General features: G+C 44.8%; 1 protein-coding gene across 3 annotated transcripts in view; it reads left to right on the top strand.

The window, feature by feature from the left end:
* Positions 1-16169: 16169 nt before the first annotated feature.
* rnf220b (ring finger protein 220b) overlaps positions 16170-22605 on the top strand; it is a 33387-nt gene continuing 26951 nt past the window's right edge. For 2 of the 3 annotated variants that reach the window (XM_039810263.1, XM_039810261.1), the window contains exons 1-2: positions 16170-16486; positions 17770-18381. In XM_039810263.1, coding sequence (XP_039666197.1) covers positions 17790-18381 — 592 coding nt within the window. In that variant the 5' untranslated portion in view covers positions 16170-16486; positions 17770-17789. The remainder of the gene's footprint in view (positions 16487-17769; positions 18382-22605) is intronic. The other variant, XM_039810260.1, reaches the window with a different exon arrangement.

Below are 22605 nucleotides of genomic sequence, written 5' to 3'. Positions count from 1 at the left end.
GGTGCTGAGCAGGTCAGCAGACCACAGGGATGGTAACATCACTCTGGGGTGCAATAAGAAAAGATTTTAACCTCTGACTCCTTTACTGGGGCTGCTGGCAGAACAGCCTCCCCTCTAACAGCAGCTTTCAAGCATGCTGGTTTACAATCTTTGGTTAAGTTGACGACTCAACTTACCAGTACACACCTTACCGCTCATCGCTCAAATTTCTCCCTAACACAAACAGGAAGACATGGGGAAATGTCAGCATAAATGCAATGTTTTCCACTCCGCTAGGTCCTGGAGCAGTTCCTAGGGGGTTGCTGAGATCCTGTAGCTGCTAGCGTCCCGGTGTTGTCACCCATACAGGCTGACTGCTTGCCTGGCTGGCCCGCCACCACCAGTGCCTCAATTACTTGACTGACGTTTCATTAGCGCTTGCAGCTGATCCCGTGGCTGAGAGGCAGTGGGGCGCAGAGGAACATGGAGCTAGAGAGAGAGAGAGAAGGGGGGGAAGAGAAAGAGGCTTCAACACATTACATTCTCATGCGCTGTCGGAGTCACAGCTCTGAGTACAGCCACACAGCCAATCATTACATTGCAGTCATTTAGTACATGCTCTTATTGAGCGGGACTGTGTATACTAAAATAGAGCTGGCTGGGTTTTTATCAGGTAACACCAGTTCTGAGCTGACATTCACATACCTGCCCTGTGTGTTTGTGTGTGTGTGTGTGTGCGCGCTCGCGTGTGTGTATGTGCGTGTGTGTGTGTGTGTGTGTGATATAAGGTAGCAGCTAGAAGTTTCTATGAGACAAATCAATCTGATGCAGTGTACTGATGTTTCTCTTCTTGTGTTTCTCTGTGAGTATGCTTACATGTGTGGAACCATATATATATATTGTGTCCTTTATGAATACCTGGGTTTATGTGTGTGGCCTTTCCATCCTTGGGGTTAGTGCAGACCATGTCAGAGATGATCCAGGGCGGAGCTGAGGGGACTTAGTGAGACCCCTGGCCTGAGCCTCTCCACAGAGCCCACGCTTGGCTGGCCTCTCCTTCCCATTTGTCATCCTGGGCTAGTAAGACCCCCGGAGAGATTAGGGCAGAGCAGAGAGACTGGAGGAGTAGCAGGAATAAGAGGATCAGTTAAGCTGTAAACACAGACAAGTTTGTGTCTCTCACCCACTCTGGCGCTGTGACAGTTTGTAATGGCTGTCAAAAGTTGGTTCTGTGCCGTACATCTTCCTTTACAGGACACAACAGTGCCTGAATGTGCCACAACCAAATGTGTGGGTAAACACAACAGGTATAAGAACTTCTATCAGTTTGATCAGATGCTGTGTGCCGTGTAAAAAGCAAGCTCCAGTCGGATATTAAACAGAAGAGTTAACTGTATCGACCCACATTGACCTGAGCTAATGAACCATGGCCCAATGCAGAACAGAAAATGCAAAGGTTTGCCTATAATTAGAGTTCTGTGGCACAAAGACCATCAGTCAAATCCTGAGAGCTGCTTCATTTCCATATTTTTGAATATTCTACTTAATTATGCAAAGGGAATAGTGAGGTAGGCGAGAAGTTTTAAGAAAGCCTCATAAAGTCCTTATTAAGAGCAGAGGGGATTAATGACAGTTAATATGAGGGCAATCAAACATTTAATGCAAAGGCCCTCCTGCAGGCAAACAGTATTTAAATGAGTCAATTAGACATTCATTATCTACAAGCCTATAAGTGGAGTCAGATCTGCATAAGTGTTGGTGCAGAGAATCACTCCCCTCTAAATAGGAACTAATGAAATATTTAAAAAGTTAACAACTTAGACATGGAAAATGTACAAATATTGATTGCTAGAGGGCTGGTTACATGTCATCAAATCAGGGGAGAATGCGCGATATCCACTAGAGATTGTCTCATAAATCATAATTATTGAGTTAGCATGATCTCTCCTCCCAATTAGCTATGTAGCATTGTTGAAGTAGAATGAGAGCGGGGAAAGGGGGAAGCCCTCCCAATTGTCCATTATAAAAGAAATCACATCAAATCCTATACGTGAATATCTCCAGTCTTACTGTAAGCACCTTTAAATTATTCCCATGCTAACAAACCAGCCTAAAATTAGTAGATATACACAAAAACATACATATTCTGCAGAGGATGACTTGAATAATGTACCAAACTATGCAGATATATCATTGTCAGGACCTCCTCCCTCCTCCTCCTATCCTTCTTTCTTTCCCTATCTCTATGTCTGAGCCTCCACTCTTGTCAGTTGCCCCAGCACACAATTACTGTATGTGATTGCTATCAGGCGGGACGGTCGGGAGGCTCCCAAATTAGGGCCTAAATAGGATTTCCTACATGGCGTAGGGCACAGGCCTGGACATGGTAATGAAAGCCTATACATCACAATCAGGCCGACAATCCTATTCATACTGCAACACATTACTCTCACTCCTCATAATTATAGAGGGGTGACAGACGGGCCTGTGAGGCAGGGTGGAGGAGGCGCAAACTGAGGAGAAGGAGGAGGCGAAGGTTGGCATGGGGGTTGGGGAGGGGGTGTTACTGGAAAGGTGGCTGTGCAGTGTCACAGTTAGTTTCGAGTGGCCTCTTCTCCCCATTTTTGGGATCTCTTGATATCTGGAGTGACTGGGTTAGGTGGGAGTCCACTGGGTTCAATTCTGCATAGTTCCAGCGTGCGGTCCAGCCACCTACAGATCTGTAAAATTACAGAACAGAGTTCTAATTTCGGCAGTTTCTCCCAATAAAATATATTCTTCCAATTGGACCACATCTTCCATCAGACTGACTGACAAAGCCACACATGCACACACACACACACACACACACACACACACGCACACATACACAGGTTTGTGGCACTATCTTTGTGGGGACCCGTCATTGCCATAATGCATTCCCTAGCCCCTTACCCTAACCTTAACCATCACAACTAAATGCCTAACCTTAACCCTTACCCTAACTGTAATCTAATTATATCCCTAATCCTAAAACTAAGTCTTCACCCTCAAATAGCCCTTTAAAGTTGTGGTGTCCAGCATTTTGGCCCCACAAAGCTGTCAGGACCCCACAAGTATACTGGACTCCCAGTTTTTGGACCCCACGAATATAGTTAAACAAGAACACACATACTCACACACACATACACACAGAGCAATGTGATGAGATGTGAGGCAGACAGATTTGCGATCAATACCATGAGCAGGAATCAGCGATGGGGAGAATAAGACAATGGCCTATCAGATTGAGGTTGACTTCTCCTTGTATGTGTGGCAGGCCTGTGACAATAGATTGGCCCAGAAATCCGATGGCACTCGCCGACAGAGGGTAAAAAAAGAGGAGACAGATGAAAAGAAAGATTGCTAATGCTCTCCAAGCAGGCATTTTAATCTGTGACAGAGGAGAGATTTGGTGAAAGCCATTATCACACAGCCACCCCCTTTTTCCTCCCTCCCCTTTCTTTTCTGATAAGACAACCTTATCAGACTGCTTGGGGGAGAATATGCATGTGTGTGTATGTGGCCACACCTTTGCATGTGTTTGTGTTTCAAAATGGGATATTCCAAATGCGGTTTACTGGACCCCAGAAAGCCCTTCTCTATCGATGTAAATCACCTTAAGAACTCAGTCAAACGGTAAGCGTCGTGAAGTGGATTCAAATCACAATAACGCACTTCGCCAGGCAAAGAAGCACCCATGACAACGAGACAACAAGAGGAGCATTGTTACATGTGTTCCCTGCTGAGGCCTGAGGGAAGAAGCCACCTTAATTTTCTGTTTGTGTGTGTGTGTGTGTGTGTGTGTGTTTTCGCCTGTGTCTTACCTGCAGCTGCCGAAACACCTCTCATCTCATGACGACATCACAAGCTTCAAGAGAGAGATGAGATGATGATGGTGTCTGCCCACTTGGGTCACATATTCACCTCTGGAAAATCTTCACTCTGTCAGCCGGACCAGGTGCAAGAGGTTGAGTTGGTGTGTGTGTGTGTGTGTGTGTGTGTGTGTGTGTGTGTGTGTGTGTGTGTGTGTGTGCGTGCTCACGCGTGTGTGTGTGCGGTATGTGTGTGTGTGTGTGTGTGTGTGTGTGTGTGTGTGTGTGTGTGTGTGTGTGTGTGTGTGTGTGTGCATGTACTGCAGGTGCATGAGGCAGCAGATAGAAAGATGTGCTTGAGATGACTCTTCCTAATGTAATGGACTGATAGAGGTTAACTGTGTATGTGTGTGTAGCAGGGTTGACAATGTGTTTGGGTGCATGTACTGTATGTGCTTACATGTCCAAAACAATTTATGGTTTTGTGTGTATGCATATATTTGTGTGTGTGTGTGTGTGTGTTGGTACAGCAGCCTATATCCCCACTTAGTGTGTGTGTGTCTCCTCAACATGGTGTCCCTTCTGTGATCAGGACAATCCATCAGGCCCTGCTGCTCATTAATCACCTGAGACACACACACACACACACACACACACACACACACACACCTTTAGGATCAGGGCAGGCAGTGATGAACAGAAGGGTTAGTTTAGTGGAGCACTCACACCTGCACCACAAAGACTACAACAGCACCAGGCGACAAAACACATCCCTAGAAATGACTGTGGCCTCAGAGGGCTTCTTGAGGACAACCTGCAGAGACAAAATGCTGCACCGCAAAGATTTTACTCAGATTTTTCTGTTTTAATGTCAACATTTATACATATTTTCCATCACATTTGTTTCTCCACTGATTTGATACATTAACTTAAATTTATAAGTCATTAGGAGTAGCCTGTGATACAAACTGGGAAACCAGACCGTGAAAGAGCAGGCAGGGATGTTTTAACAAAAGATGTTATATTATGGGAAGTGTAGGATCCAGCATAATTGGAGCTTGACCCATACCAGGGACTAAAAGGAAGAATATTTTACACTCTGCTTCTTTGATTTTGATTGTCCTTTTTTAATGTCTGTCACAAATGCCCCTACATTATAGAAGTTCAATGCTAAATTACTGTAGTACTCTTATCATTTCTTGTCAGACTTTAACCGTGGTAACGTGCTGCAAAAAAATGCTCTTTTCTTACTGCCTAAACATACTTCTTACATCAAGCAGATTCCAACAAGTCCTCCAAATAAAATGGCAAAATCCTCTGTCCATCCCCTCCACCCCCAACCTCCTCCCTACATGGACTTTGTGGCTCTATAATTACTTCCTTCTTTGCTTCCAATAGACTATAGTCATACTTCCTGTGACGATCAGAGGTCTTTGTCACTTGAATGTAAATACATACTTTTGGGGATTTGCTGGAACGACTGCAGCTGTCGTTGCTCTTGGGAGGACAGACAACATACATAAGTTTCTTGAAGAGACACTTCAATTTGAGTAGGTCGCCACTGGCCACCGTTACAACCCTGACGTCGTCTTTGCCTCTGTGCTCATCTCAAGTCTCCACTCGCGGCCTTTTACTATGGATCATCAGATCAGAGCTGAGCAGCCCTCCATAGAACTAGCGTACTGGCTAATTCACTATTGATCCTGGCCCATAGACCAATTTCCACTTGTGTTTGGTTTGGGACTACAGTTTCGGTCACGCTCCGTTTCTCCCTCAGGGGCCAGGGAGGAGCCCCTGCCACTCTCTTATCAGGCAGAGAGCACACACACAAAGAGTGTGTGGGATGGGGAGAGATGGGGGTGAAAAGCGGGAGGCGAGCGTTACTAGCTTGCAGAGAAAGGGAGAGAGGTCATTAGTGGATGGTGATGAGTTCCAGAGTTTGAGAGAAAGCAGAGTGGTGCTGGCTTTGTGCAGGTTGCAGTGTGTTATACAGCCACGTGTCTCCAGAGGACTGGCCACCATTGGTTCCTTTGGTGCAAATGTTTTCCCGGGAAAATGCAGATGTGTTAAAATTCAAGCGACAGATAGACAAGACATACAGAGCTGTCCATGGTGCTGAAAGGTGGTTATATATTAGTTATTCTAGGAAGTTATTGGCGAATGTGTGTGTGTGTGTGTGTGTGTGCGCGCGCGTGCGTGCGTGCATGAATGTGTGTGATGCGTTGATATGACTGGGGCGATTCATTAGAATTGTGTCACTAAGTAAATGTATGTTGACCCGGGCCACTGACAGGCAGACACACTCCCCTGATACAATGCTATGGGCCAGGCCAATCTTACACACACACACACACACACACACACACACACACACACACACACACACACACACACACACACACACACACACACACACACACACACACACACACACACACACACACACACACACACACACAGAGGTCCTTCAGATATCAAATCCACAATCTCACAATCCTCTTCTACCTTTCTCTATCTACTCACCTCTCACTCTCCATTGCTGCTGTCTCCACATCTCTTCCCCTCCACCCCCAAACACACCTTCTGTCCTCTTTATCTACCCACCTCTCATTCTCCATCTATCTGCCCCTTCCCCTCCCTCTCTTCTATACCTGTCCCTCCTGCCTTCCCCCCTCTCCAACTCCCCCCTGTCTCTCTTTTTCTTTCTCCCAGTAACAACATTCCCTGGACTAATTGCAATTCTGTCAGCAGGTAAATGCTTTGTGACCAGTCGCTGACAGTCACGCCAGCCAGCCTCCAGGTTGCCACTGACAGTCATTGCGGGGCAGACAGGACAGCCTCGGCAGCGTTGGCAGTCAGTTAACAGGCAGTGTATATGGATGTGGCCTCTCAGCTGAATAGTGAGACTCCAACTGTCTGCTAGTGTGTGACACTCCCATTACCCCGCCACAGAAAAAGGTAGACAGCCACAGAACAGCTGGATAATGCACTGTCTGACTGACGATACACTCTACCTCTCACACACTCTGCTTCTCACCTCGTCTCCGGGCCTATGACAACGCCATCTTGATACTGTCAGGTTAAGAGCCAGCCATTGTGACATGTCAGCATTCACACACTTGACTCCTGATGTACAATATTAAAGCAAAAGGAGGCTGGGTTGGGGAGGTATGGGGATTGATGATGACTGATGGATTAGAGGAGATACAGGGGGAACACTCATATTTTTATACACAACTGCAACACCTGTCATGCTTAAATCCTTTCAGTTGCCACCAATCAAAAGCGAATGTGATACTTTTCTAACTTTGCATAATATGTTCTTAGTAGACAGGACTTTGAATATAGAGTCAATCATAGCATAGCTCCTTGATGACCAGGCTCAGCTAATTAAAGCAGGCTGTTGACAGTTGTCAGATTGACCCATGGCATAGTGCTCCCCCCAGGGTCCGGTTAGCATGCTAATGCTAATCCCCAGTGACGGGGGACAGGGCAGGGCTGTCCCCTGCAGCCCCTGCTGTTGTAACCACAAGATGTGTCAGGACAGGCACAGTGATGTGCTAACATGGAGACGTCCCCATGTGCATGTCACACATCTGCAATTAGAAAAGAGGCGGGCAGCGGGAGAGCTGGAGGGGACGGTTGTTGTGGGACCACTTGATCTCTGTTCTTCACACGGCTCAGAAAAGAGCAGCCTGCGCCTAAAACAAGTTTATAAAAGAGCAACTGGTTTCACAGGCTTTAATGCGACGATTCGCCTCATGTAGGCTTGCCAGGCATGTCAAAGATTTGATGCGAGTGGATTCACAGAGAAAAGAGCAATACAGGCTACACAAAACACAATCACAAAGCAGTTAATATTACAACTGAAAGGGAAAAAGAGAGCGCTCCTACACCTGTCTGTCAGTCTATCTGTCTCTCTCTCTTCTCCTCTCCAAGGGAAGGTCAAGGACACATGCATATTCATGGAGGAGCCTGGCACAGGATCGATGACTTTTAATTGTTTTCTCTTGGTTGGTGAAGGGACGTGCCAGTGTCTATTGATCTGTTTGAGCAGAGGCCACTCACAGAGCACGACTGAAAGACCTTTACCTGACTGAACACACTGTGTGTGTGTGTGTGTGTGTGTGTGTGTGTGTGTGTGTGTGTGTGTGTGTGTGTGTGTGTGTGTGTGTGTGTGTGTGTGTGTGTGTGTGTGTGTGTGTGTGTTCGTGTGTGTGTGCGTGCGTGCGTGCGTGCGTGCATGCGTGTGTGTGTGGAAGGGGCTGGGGAGTGTGTGGTGATTAGGATTTTGACACACAAAACCACAGGCTGCATGAAAGGGCCTCATGGGACTCATGGTTGATAGACATAGACAAAGGTGACACACCACAGCACAGACAAAGGAAACATAGTACAAGGTTTGCTAGGTGGAGATTTAAATAATGCTGTGGCAAAATTCCATTTAGAGGGAATGAGTAAATGCATACTTTTATTTGAGTGTCATATATCAAAAACACATGCGTTTACAAGACACAACTTACATTATGCAAGTAACTAAGTACATATAGTATACTCAAGTACATTTTTAAGTGTACATGTATTTTACTAGTATTTACATTTTACTACTCCACTACCTTTATTTTTAGAGCTAAAGTGACTTTTTAGATTAATATTTTACATGACAAAATGGTGACCTTATGAAATTAAATGCAAGATTAATTTGTTTAGAAAGTAGTTCAAATTAGCTCCACCGCAACCAGCTTTAACATTAAAATGATGTAATATATAGTAGCAATATATCACTCACAGGGGCGTTTTTTCTGCGTACTTTTGTACATGTGTGTTTTGCGGATAATACTTTTACTTTAATGGGACTTTGAATGAAATAGACTAATAGTTGAGTTTCACATTGTTGTATTGGTACTTCTACTGAAAGGTGACAAACTAAAGTTAGGTGGAAATTCAGTATATCTCACCAAACGCGTTCCTTCCTCATAAAACGTTTTCAAAGCTGATTTTTTTAAATTTGTTTTATTTACTAGCTAGTACTCTTCCTCTTCACTGACCTGTTGGCACATTGCTACACTTCTTTGCAGGTTACTGCCACCATATGTAGTTCATCAAAAAAAAAAAAAATGCAGAGTGTAATCGCTACGCCTGCTAGCTTGTGTGTGTGTGGGAGGAACCACCCATAATAACATTTCTCCATAGCGCTACTAGAGATTAAAAACTCCAAAGGGGACCTTTAAGCAAATAATCTGAATAGACACTTCAATACATTGATAGCCTTCAATGCATGCGCCAAACACACACATACAACCCCACTGTCCTCTGGTCACGTTAAGCGTGACAAATGTTCCTAATCACATAATGTGCTCTTGTGACACTTTTCTGTAAAATTCAAATAACAATTTCTATTAAATGATTTCTCAAAGCTTTAACTTTGACACAGTGTTTATAGTAAGAAACATTTACATCTGAATGTTTGCATTGTGAATAACAGATTAATGTGTTCACCTTCCTGTCTCCCAGTCAACCTGATCTTTGCCTCTGCAAAGATTATCCCCTTCCGAGGCCTCTTCTCTCTCTTTCATTTATCCCTTTGTAGCTGGTTGAATTTGTCAATTTGAACAGGCAAAGTTGGGAGATTGGCGGCAAGTGGGGAGCAAAAGGAGGGTGCACAGAGTGGAATAGAGAGGAAAAAGAGAGAGAGAGAGAGAGAGAGAGAGAGAGAGAGAGAGAGAGAGAGAGAGAGAAAAAGGAGCGAGAGAGAAAGATGAAAAGATTGTGACAGTCATCCATTTGACCCAGGCTGTTGAGTGAGAGCAGTCTGGCTTGTCAAATCTCTGTGCTAACAGTGAATAGCCATATCTGTGCAGAGCATAGAAGGGTGTCATGCACTATGGTTTCATGGTTCAGGATAAGGCTGGATAAAGCCATTGGCTGGATGACACACCAGACAGACACACTTTCACTTTCTCTCAAACTCCCTGTCTCTCGGTCTTGGTTACTGCCTTGACTTCAGAATGAGAAGTGTGAACACGTATTTCAATCAAGTCTGCCTGTTTATGTGGAAACTGACTATGAATGAAAGCCCCTGCTGTTTTTTAAAGAGAGGAAACAGTTTCTTGCTCAGAAATTAAACCTCAGATTATGAAACAATGAGAGTCCTCCACCCCTGCCCTCCTCGCTACTGTAATATCCTTCTCATTCACACACACACACACACACACACACACACACACACACACACACACACACACACACACACACACACACACACACACACACACACACACACACAGGACCTATTACCGGCTCATTAGCCTGAATCATACAGGAATTAGACTCCAGCCTGCTGACAATAGCTTAGAGAACGGGCCTTTTTTCACTCAGGAGTCAAGGGTTAAGTTACCAATCAAAATAGCCAGGCAGATGTATTGAGACATTTTAATATTGGCCATTCTGGGAGCTCTAACATTTTTTAATCTCTCTCTGGCACGGCTGCTCCCCAAGGCAACTCAAATAATGGTCTTCAGGGGAGGGTGGGTCAGTGTTCAAAGAATTGATGTACCCTGTGGCATTTGGATAATTGTGTTGGAATTGCTGCCACCTTGAACAGCTTTCAGACTGAGCGCCCTTTCTTCATTTTACTTCTTTGCTTTACCTGAAACAAAGATCTTTTCTGCTTTCTCAACCCTTAAATGTTGGATTTCACTGTCTCTTCAGGTCCCACTCCGGTGTCCCTTTCTCTTTAAATCCCTCGAACTAAGCTGTTTCAGAGGTAAATCAGAGGGACACTGCCCACAATAGGAACCAATATACTGAGCGTGCTAACACAGTCTGTGCTAACACAGTCTGTTACTCTCCTGGACAAGGTGGGCCAGGTGTTGCTGTCATCCCACAGTTAATATAATGTAAACCACCAGAGGGGGCCAATGATGAAGACTGGGCCCGAAGATCCGGCTGCAATTCCACCAGACATGTAAGTTTACAACATTGTTTTACATGTTTTACAACTGGAAAGCAGATTATTTCTATCTCACCTGTCAGATCTCCCTTCCTCCTCTTTAATTCCTCCTTCCTCACATGGTATGGCCCTCCCCATCATCGTCCAGACCCCTCCACCCCCCTCGGTGGTCTTGTCCTCTCCCAGGGTTCAGACTAATGACTAGTGACAGTCCACTGAGGGGAGCGAGCTGTTTGCAGTCAGCAGTGCGTTTGTTGGTAATTATTTTCCAGAGTGTCACATTAGTGTCAGCCTTGTGGCGGTGAGAGAGGAGAGAGGGCGGGGGCCCGGGCTGGCTGGCTGGATGGGTGAGGCGGAGAGGGAGGGGAGGGGAAAGGGTGTGATGTTTGGTGGTGGGCAGTGTTGTGTTTATGTGTGTAGATTGAAGTGGTGGTGATGGTGGGTTGAGGACACATGCTGTCACTGCACTTTACTCTTCACCTCATGGCTACATAAGACTAAAGATGAAGGTGAGTGGAAGAAAAGGAACTGGTGCACAGGCTTTCTACTGCTTTATAACACAAATAAGCCACGATGTTGCGCTGGGTAACCCGCTCCATTAGGCAGACATGAACACTGCAGTTAATTTTGAGTCAGTCCCCCATCCATTGTCTGTAAATATTCACATGCACATCAAATGTATCATAATCCACAGCTGAATTGTCCCCATCAAATGCATTATTTTCTGCTGTTTAGTGAAGACACAGTGGACGATTGCCTCTGTTACTTGTTACTTTTTTGCTCGTCGCTGAGCGCATGTCAACGCTCGCACGTTAGCAATTGGCCTAACAAACATTGTGTAAACAAACAATGAATCACTTTCTCCAACAATTCACGTGACGTGCCAAGCTGCATTTTTTTAAAAGTTTTTTTTTAAGTTTGTGTCTGTAATCTTCGATCTTGATGATCTTCAGACATTCATCCACTGGAGTTGAAGACTAAACTTTTTGGTGCCTCCATGCAAATGTCCTCATTTTCACCCCCAAATCGTTTGACCCCTCTTTGTTCATACCACTGGTTAGTCCTGGGTCACCTGGAATCCCACAATGCCTTCTGAATTATTCACTTGCATCACATAGAAAATGAATAGGGGTAAATTTTGCATCGCACCACGTTCAGTGGGACTTTACATTTGTGACCCACTTTCAAAGCTTGGCTCGGTGGTTAGCACTTCTGCCTCACACCAAGAAGGTTCTGGGTTTGAACCCAGGTCGCCCCAGCCCTTTCTGTGTGGAGTTTGCATGTTCTTCTTGTGCTTGCGTGTGTTTCTTCCCACCATACAGAACTAGGACTCCAACACTGGTGCATTTACAGAAATGTTGATTAATGTGCATTGTCCTAATCAAATAAATAAAGATGTAAGGCTTCAGTATTAAGCATTATACAGGAAGCCCAACATTCTGGTATTCTGGTCTTTTAATGGGATTTGTTGAAAGTAAGAAAAATATATGCTTTAATTTACAATGTAATGGACAGTGTGTTCTCTGAAGTCACCCAGCATTGATTTATCCTATCCTAATTGAATATTTTGCCTCTTTTACAACCACTTAAACAGTGTTCTGTTGATGAAACAATTCAGTTCAGGAATTTAACTGCAGCAATATTTTTTTTTTGTACAGGACATCTGAAGACATTAAGGGGGAGAGAGAGAGAGGTGGAACAACATTCTGCCCAGGTCGGAGTCGAACCCGCGGCGCCAAGGAGTACACCTCTATATATGGGCGCGCAATCTACAAGGTGAGCTACCCTATAGAGACAAAGTTGAGTCCATGCAAACAGTATTGGCCCGCCAACACGGGTGTGCTTTGAATGTGGAAACATACAGGATACTTGTGTGTGTGTGTGTGTGTGTGTGGTGAGGGGCAGTCACTAGCCCCCTTGGGAGGAAGCGATCAATGATTGAGACCATAATGCACCTCTCTGTATTCCTCCTCACATTCACACTCACTGGCTGCTTTGGGGAGCTGTCACACACACACACACACTTCCACTTTCCCTCATACGCACATGCACATTGTCACATGTTCGACAGCTCATCTCTCACACGTTCCCTTCCACTCCATCTTGTAGCTGTCTGGTCGATGGCCTCTCTCTCTGTCTCACTTCCACTGCTCAGTATTTGGCAGACTGCTCTGCTCTGGCGCTGTCTCTCCCTATGTTAATATAGTAGCTAACCTCTCTCCATAGCACTGCTACCAGACAGTCTCTATGTTGATATACTGAGGAGAGTGTTGAACTCCGCTGCACAACTACTACCCAACTGACTCCAGAGAACTGAGCACTCTTTATCTCCACAACTGCTGCTGCCACTGCGAGGCTGCTGCTGGGGCACTCTGTTGTCCTGTACAATTGTTTTGAGTCTGGCACATCTCTCTTCAGCTTTTCCAGCAGGCACAATCACTTTAAAAAACAAATAATTCTTTCTTTTTTCATTTCCCTGCTCTTCTGCTTTTGATTAGGGGATATCGTATGAATTTTGAAGGCAATGTGCTGTAATTGGAGATTGTGAGTCTCACAGCAAAAGGTAATTATCACTAATTGGTGTGTGGAAATGATTACAGCAGTAACTTAGTTTACTCCATGCCCCAAAAACAAGAACCGGGAATGAAAGGAGGAGAGTAAAAAAAATAAAGACATGACTATTTACTGTTCACCTCTCCAATTACACATTGTGAAAGTTAAAAGACTCCGCTGATGACCCCTGGCATCGTAATAAAAGAAGTGGAGAACTCTCATCACGTTGATTTAATTAGCCTCAACTCATCTCTTACTTTTTGGGAATTACACCGAAGACCACAGAAACTAAGCTGTAAAAGTTAAATGACATTAAAAAGCTTGAAAATGATTCAAAACTCAAATCTGTGAGATAGAAGAGAAGAATGTGACCACGCAGATAAACAGAACAAAGACACAAAAAAGAGACTGAATCAAAGCACAAACAGCATACATTATGATGTTACGCACTGTGTGCATGTGCGTGTGCGTATGGCAGTCAAAAAGACAAGCCAAGTGACTCACCTCCTGCCAGAAAATGAAGACATACAATTAACATCGTATCCCATCATCCTCAGCTGAGCGGGCAGGCCTGTAATTGGCTGGCTGACCAGCCTGCGTGGCTCCGGGTGGCAATTTATTCTGGGAGCCATGCAGTTTACCCAGGGCGGCTAACGGCCCCTGTGCCATAACCTGGCTGAGGCAGCGGGGACATCATTAACACTTCACTGAGCCTGCAGGACACACACCCATCATCATCCACTATACACCACCCACAGCCACTAGCACACAAATTGGAGGAACAGGGTAGAAATAATAATCAGAATGTCAATGAGCCACTTGTAAAGAGTGTGTTTACTGATCAGCTGGCAATTAGGATTTCTTTTTTGGCATTTCCTGGTAGAGGAGTAGAATCCCAGTTTCCTTGTTTGATTATTATTATTGTTATTATTATTATTAATAATAATAATAATAATAATAATAATAATAATAAAACAAAGATTATCCTTGCCCTGAGCAGATTGGATTTGAGAATTCAGTCTTATCTAACCCTGGACTATGAGTTTGTGTGTGTGGTGGCATGTGGTGGCATGTGGTAGTCTAACCCCAAAACAATGTGTGAGGGAGAGGGTCCCCCCTAAGCGGATTAATGACCTTGCCTTGTCACAAGGAAGACATGTGTTACACTCTCCCATATTGGTCCGAGGGCAAGACTGTTACAGAGTCAGTCTGGACTCTGGTTTATGTGTCCATTTAAAGGTCTGCATCTGCTGTCTGGCCCTCCACCTCCTCACCAACCGGCTGTCTTTAGGTGTGAGAGGAAGCGGCTCACACGGAAAGCTCCATCTCAGGGATCATTTTAAGGGCCAGATGAAGTGTCCAGGCTAAATCATGGTTCTCCTCAGTCTTGTAATGTAGGCAAGAGAGTCCATATTTATTTTTATATCCCAATTATCCAGTTTGTTGTCAGGTTGAGTTGGCACGCTGAACCCCACTGATTCCGAGCTATGTCTCCCCACAAGCCTCCTCCTTGTATCTTCTTCTTGGCTGTGATATTCCCAATTCACTCATTTCCTATCTCTCACACACACACACACACACACACACACACACACACACACACACACACACACACACACACACACACACACACACACACACACACACACACACACACACACAGGCTCACAGCCAAATGGCTGTTCATTAAAGACAGGGACCTGAGGGGAAGCAATCGTCTGAGAGACGGAAATTGCGTGTCACATTAGATTAGCAGTGTAAAGCCTCTGGATTGGCTCGGGGGAATAAGGAATTATTTCAATTACATTATTTCAAAAAGTCTTTAAGCAATACCAATACCGATAAAAACAAATTAAGAGTGATTTGGGCTGATTTGTGGCGCTCTGAGATGTGTTTTCTGACAATGTGCTGGAAATCAGATATGAATAATGCAGATATTACGCTGTGTGTAATGTGTTGGAGTTGAAAGCAGATTATCTGTGACAAATAATACCATTGGTTTGCATTGTGTCTCATCAAAAGGGAATGTTCCCAAGTGTCAATCAGACATGCTGGAGACATTACAGGCTCAGCGAGCCACCGAGGAAAGGGTAACTCCAGTAACACACGCACGCACGCACGCACACACACACACACACACACACACACACACACACACACACACACACACACACACACACACACATTGAAAGTGATGACTTCAGTGGGTTAACTTGTACAGCCTACCTAATGCACTGAATTTAAACATTTTATGGTGAAAAGTCTTCTTAACTCCAGTAACACACGCACGCACGCACACACACACACACACACACACACACACACACACACACACACACACACACACACAACACACACACACACACACACACACACACACATTGAAAGTGATGACTTCAGTGGGTTAACTTGTACAGCCTACCTAATGCACTGAATTTAAACATTTTATGGTGAAAAGTCTTCATATAATATAGATATGTATGGTGGATGTTGTCCTCCAAATTTCAAGGTATTTACAGGTGTAATTCTTATATAATGTAGGCTATCATTATAAGAAAGGTTAGACTATGTTTTATTAAGAATCCAGATTTTTGTTTTACTCTATTATGGTATGGCATATCTATGGAAGAAAGTTATCTTGTTCTTTTTTTGTCTTTGGCAAACTGAATACTGTGTTCATCTTTTGATTCAATTTTACTCTAACACATCCAGCGAGGGCAAGAAATTGAATGTGTCCATCGCAGGCAGCGCGTCTCATGGGGAGAGAGCAGTGGAGAAAGGGGGAAGAGGCTACAGAGAAAGAGGGCAGGGAAAGAAGGAGAGGGAGAGAGGGGGTTGTCACATGGAGCGCATGAAGGAGAGACCAACAGAGTCAGACCGACCTGCAGCCAGTCCACTCACTGATGCCCTGATCCAGCCCAGAAACGCAGCGACTACACTTCTCTGAACTCCACACGTCTCAGCGGTAACTCCCTGTTAACACTCGGAACATCTGGAGGAGGACTGGGAAAGCCGACGCTGCCCGCAGCTGCACGTTTTTTTCCTTCTTTTTCTTCTTCTTCTTCTTTGCTCTCTTTCCTGCGCGACCGGGAGAAAGTGCCTTGAAATTAGAAGTTGAAAGAGAGGGAGAGAGTTGCTTGACGGCGAAATAAATCTCGCTTCCTACACGGTAAGTGCCGGCTGGTGCCGCGTAATAACACAAATTATTACAGATTCATTTGTTTTAATTGTTTTTTTTTTGATTGTCATGTGTTCTGTCGGATGAGAAGCTTATTTTTTTCTGAAGTGAGGGAACTTTTGTTCTCGGGTTTGAAACGATGTAAAGACTTCGAAAATTGGAATACTTATAGGCTATAACTGGTTTGTGTAAAAAGTTGCTGAATTTGATATATATATATATATATATATATATATATATATATATATATATATATATATATATATATATATATTTAATTCTTTAGGTGAAGTGTCTTAAGTCGATTGTGCAAACTTTAATTCTCCTCCTTAATTTAGCATGTTAAGGTTCAGTAACTGGAAAACACTGACGCAGTTCACAAAGGTGAATCAGTGGGCGGCCTAAACTTTACTTTCTTATTTCGGCCTTTTCCAAGAAATGCCAATCATTTACAACTCAGTTTAAGTAACAGGGAACCAGCTAACGCTGTTTCCCCCCCCCCCGATTCTAATATATTATTGGTAAACCGTTTCGTATTATTTTAAATAAGCTATAAACTCACTTAATCATTAGGTGGTGATGTGCAGATTGGTGCTTCACATGTTAGAACAGACATGTTGAAAATCTTTTATTCCTGGATGCTTATTTTACTTAAAAAGGCCCACCTCACATTTGATTTTATTGGACACAATTAACATTATTTGCAATTGATTTATTTACTGAAACAATTCATTCTATACAGAGAGAAAAAAACAGGGATCGTTCTTTTATTCTGAACGTGTTTGAAGGATTTTCCAAAATCTGATTGCTATACCTCACTATCAAATGTATCTTTTGCAGGCTTCGACTACGTGTGTGTTTTATTGGCAATTTATTCCGTCGTAATTATTAACAGGCACAGTAGGCCTCCTCCAACTCTTTTTCATTGAAATTAGTCCAAAACTGTAATTGTAAAAATGCCTCTGGAGTTGCAACTGGATGTGTTTTTTGGCGTTGGGGATCATAAAAAAATTCCCTCTAAACTTGACAAAATGAAGAAAAAAATTGTTAGCCTAGATCAAACTTTCTATTTATTCATATGATAAGTCAAATTAAATATTACAATCCAGTAATGGTACAAAGAAAATAACTACTTTTTGTATGCCACATTTGACAGAAAAAAGAACCTAAAATAGATTATCTTTTGAAACTATTTGTATTTTCTTGTCATGTCCTGTTCTGGCTCAGCCTTCTCCACCTGCCTGACCTGTGTGTCTTGCTCTCCCTTTCCTCAGGACCACCAACAGGGAGGTGAATGGACCTCCACCGCCCCTTCAAGATGGACAGCCCCTCCTACCTGCCAACTCCACTGGCCTCCCCCGCCCTGATGGTTCTCGCCTCCACTGCCGAGGCCGGCCGAGACGCCTCCGTCCCCTGCCAAGCGCCGAGGCCCTTCGGTGTCCCCACTTCCGTGGAGAAGGACCTCCACCTCCCCTTCCCCTCAGCCTCTTACACCTTCACCTCCATGTATCAGCGCCAGGGCCCCATGTCAGGCACCTTTCCCTCCCGAGACTTCCCAGCTTCCCTGCTTCACCTGCACCACCAGTTCACTCCACCGAACCTGGACTGCTCCACCCTGAGCATGCTCAACCACAGCGGGGTGGGCGCCTTCCGACCTTTCTCTTCCCCGCAAGAGGAGAGGGAGTCGGGGGTTTACCAGTCGGCTTTCACCCCTGCCAAGAGGCTGAAAAGCTGCTTTCCGGAGGTGGAGGGGAAAGAGTTTGACTTTGGCTCCCCGGGAGGCTCCCTCAAAGCTGTGGAGGACTCAGGGAGGAAGCTGTTCTCCATGTCTGGCCTGCTGTCTGATGGAGAGGCTTCATCGAGCCCGGAGGAGCGCAAAGAGCACAGTGAGTACACGCTCGGCTCACAGAAACACACATCTGATGCACGTTTTGGTATGTAGACATGCATGGCACATGTAAAGCTCACACACAGTCACTCATCTCACATCTCGTATCCATTGAACTGTACATTTTAATTGGCACTTCAAAGACCTTGCTCAGCCTGACATGGCACGGCAGATGAGATTCACATATCCTCTACAGCTGCAGCGACTAATGGTGACAAATTGAAAGGAGCCTTTGTGAGTAAAGACGTATGTGAAAATATTTTCCCTTTTGCACTGTGGTCTTCATCGCAGTTGTACAAAGTGTTTACAGCGGCTGGCTGTGATCGACTTTGACACAAATAAGTTGAATAGTGTCACTTATTCTGCTTAGTGATCATTAGCCACATATGACCATTAGGCCTATTGGAAGTCAGACTTTTCTTGGCGGCTGAGAAACACAAATACATCGGAGCGTGTGGCGGGTTGACATAGGAGGAGTGAGAGTTGGAACGAATGACACCCTGTCAGAGATAACGAGGTGGCAGAGATAGAGAGGAAGGGATGGAGGAGGATAGAGAAAAAGAGAGAGGGAGAGAGAGAGAGAGAGAGAGCGAGAGACGCGCTGATGCACCTCAGCCTGAGCTTCCCGACGACAACCCTCAGCTCAATATGGCCGCCCACACCAGCCGTCTGATTTGTTGACAAATGAGTGGGAGAGGTGTCAGTCAGTGCGCCGCAGAGGGAGAGCCGCTCCTCATTACTCCTGGGGATAATTGCCCAACGACGCGGGGGCACAACACTCGCCTCAGAGGGAGAGGGGTGGGGAGAGAGGGAGCTAGAGTCAGGGAGGCAATGCTAGGCATGATGGGAAATCAAACCCCCTCAGTGGCGGTCGCCAAGGGGAGCGCCTGACAGATGAAAGGGACCAGAGAGAGACAGAGAGAGGAGAGAGAGCACCCAAAGGCTCAGCAGATCAGAGGGGGACACCATAAAAAATAATGACAATGAGAAGGGGGGGTAAGAGAGGGAGCAGGCAGGAGAGGGAGACGCTGATACACGCTCTCATACATATCACCTAAAGGAAACTTTCATCCCACACATAAAGGGCGGGAGCAGGGACGAGTTGTCTTAAGAAAAGTTTGGATTGTGTGCCGTGTGTGTCTCTATGCATATGTGTGTGCCTTTGTTAAAACTTGCTGGTTTTGTCGTTGGTTGGTGGCTGAGTGACAGGGCCAGGGAGGCGGAGTGGCAGGAAGGAATCTCAATATGGAATTTTAATAAGGACAGGAAAGGAAAGAGATGCCAGCCAGCATGCTGGTGTGAGAGGTGTGTCTGTCTGACAATGTTTGCTCTGTGCACTCGTGCATGCATGCTCCCCTCACCTCCTGATTTTGGGAATCTCATTTGGGGAATGTTGACAAGGACAAAAGATGGGGAGGGATGGAACATGGGGAGCAACTCTCCTCCAAAAAAATGAGTTTGAGAAAAAAAAAAAAATTGATTCACGCACATTGGAAGCTGCTTTTCCAGCTTTATCCAATTAGATTGGAGCTCAGGCAAACTAAGAGCTTTAATGCAATTGAGCTCCCAGCACTTTTCTAAGTCTGACATACACTTGTTCCTCTTGACTGGGTAACAGACAGTCACTTCAGGACCAGAAGTCTTAACTGTTAAGCTTGAAATCTTCTTGGGTTGTGAGAGTGTGTCTACTGTATGCATACTACTGCAGCAATGTCAATGCAAATACAAACTAAAGTACAAACTAAACCTTAAAAACCTACTTTTATACTTTTTAAGTTTACTTCATAATTGAAATGACCTTCTTTGTTGGGCTACATGTTCTCCCTGTGTCTGTATGGGCTTACTCCAAGTGCTTCGGCCTCCATAGTCAGATATTAGGAATAATCTTGACACTTCCGTTAAGCAAAGCACTGGCCTCAAAGCTGGAGTTCCCTGGGCACTGTGGCCGCCAATGCTCAACTAAATATAGCTGCACTTTGTTGAAGTAATTTTGAACCTGGAGTGAAATGACGTTGCTTATGTCAGCTGTCATCTAAACGAATCAAAACTTTTCTAAAAAAAAACCCAAAAATTGCATTTGACTTTTTGAGGCCATGTCACATGGTCTCCAGTTCTTAGCACAGGTGATTAGGTGCTGTAGTTCCTGTCGCTGTTCCTTGTCAGTCTACACAACATGCAGGGAGGGCACCTCTTCCCATCATTGCCAGCGGACGTCGCCTTTTGTCCATTTAGTGTCTGTCTTCTGTCGATTCTCCCTCCCAGACTCGTCTCTGTTTTATCAGGGAACGTCTGAGACGCACGGTGTGCTCTGACATCTGTTCAAACAGCCATGCTCGCTTTCAAAGGGCAGATGTCTTCACTGGAGCGAGTCATGCTTATTTTCCTCAGGGAGATGCTTTCCGCCGCAGGCCTGAGCTGGAACTAAAATGGCCCTTTACCAGAAACACGAGTTGGGAAACCGGAGGAGTGGAGTGGCAAAACACACCGTGGCCAGACGATGACGGAGTGGTGTGTGTGTGCGTATGTGTGTGAAAGTCTGTATCGTACTGTGGTGGCAAAGCTGAGTGAGAGCTGTGATAACTGGAGCCAGATGTTTGAGAGCCCCTGTGTTGTGATACTTGTTACACGCCAAACTCCTGGTTATGGCTGTCAGAAAAGTGAAAAACTTTCACCTGCAGAGTAGACAAACAGATCCACGAAGGCCACCAAACAAAAAAGATGGTCAACCGTTGTCCAATTGGCAGTAGCCTTTTGTATCAGTGAGTTCACCTATTTAACACAGCTTTCTCACCTCCTTCTTTTCTTTTCTTTTCTTTCTAAAACAAATAATGGGCTTACATGGAGCCAGTTTCACAAAAACGATCTGTGAGCAGTGCTCACGCGTATATGGTGGCAGCGCCCTGTTTCACAAATGTTTGTCGCCAACATTAACAGTTAAGCATGCACGCATACTGTACATGTTAGTGGCCAGCTGGCGTTCAGTTGTAGTTTTTGCAGTTTGTGACTTTTAACTAAAGATAGCATAGGTGAAGTATCAGTCTGCCTTTTCTCAGCGCTAATTATTCTAATTCAACTAGGTGTGATAGAGCCATTACATTTCCAAATATTGCTTTTCCAAACATCATGCTCATCAACTGTACAACAGGCCGTACATGCACAATGTATGTGAGAAGTATTATTTACTTGTGTATCACCTGTGTAAGTCTGTGTGTGTCCACTTTGGTAAGGTAACACATGATAGCTTCAATAGACTAGCATTTAACATGGACAAAACTCTTCACCACAACAAAACCTGTGCATCAAAGGCCGGGGCCGTTGAAGACTTCTCTCACCGGGATAAGGAGGGGCAGAGAGACTTGCCAAATCTTCACCTGCGCGAAAAAAGAAATCTTGCAGGAAGTTAATAGAGGGAAAACGTGTAAGCGTAACACACATTGAGGATTCTCCACCTGATGTGCTCAGAGTGTAAGTGTGCTCCTCGGTCGGTTATTCATAGGTTGCGGACTAGTGCTTGTCCGAAAAGAATCAATATTACATAGATTCATCTTAGATTTGGCACATGGATTATCTCTGTGGTGAGGTTTGATGGGTTTGAGCTTGATCCAGACACAGCTTATATGCTCTGTGTGTGTGAGTGTTTGAAGGAGGGTGTATGCTTGCGTGCACACGTTTAGATGGATGTGACTTAGATCTTAGTACATTACTGCTGTCAGGAGCTTGAGGTCATTTGGTCATTAAATCAGTAAAATAATCAAAATTATGCCGTTGCATGTGTGTGCGTGTTTTTCATACACTTATTTGTGCATAAAAGTGTGTATGTTATATTGACATCTCACTCCCTTACACACACACAAACACACACACACACACACACACACACACACACACACACACACACACACACACACACACACACACACACACACACACACACACACACACACTGTGCTGATTTGATAAGGGCGTCTGTGCGCTGTGTTTTCTGTGTAGCAGTCGTTGACGGCTGCTCGTATTGAGTGGAGCTTCCTGTTGAAAGACACAGTGTTTACATCCCACTGGCGGGCCACAGGAGATCAATAGCAACCACTCAATGCTCATGCATACACATATAGTATCCCCTGCCCGCTATTATTCCCAGGGTGTATATTCCTTCTTATCAGGCGGACTTGCATGTGCACTCCATGCATCAACAGTCACACTCACCATATGCTTATGCCTCTTT

This window comes from Perca fluviatilis, chromosome 9, assembly GCF_010015445.1.
Source record: "Perca fluviatilis chromosome 9, GENO_Pfluv_1.0, whole genome shotgun sequence".
NCBI classification, from domain to species: Eukaryota; Metazoa; Chordata; class Actinopteri; order Perciformes; family Percidae; genus Perca; species Perca fluviatilis.
This window is presented reverse-complemented; position numbering and strand designations above follow the sequence as displayed.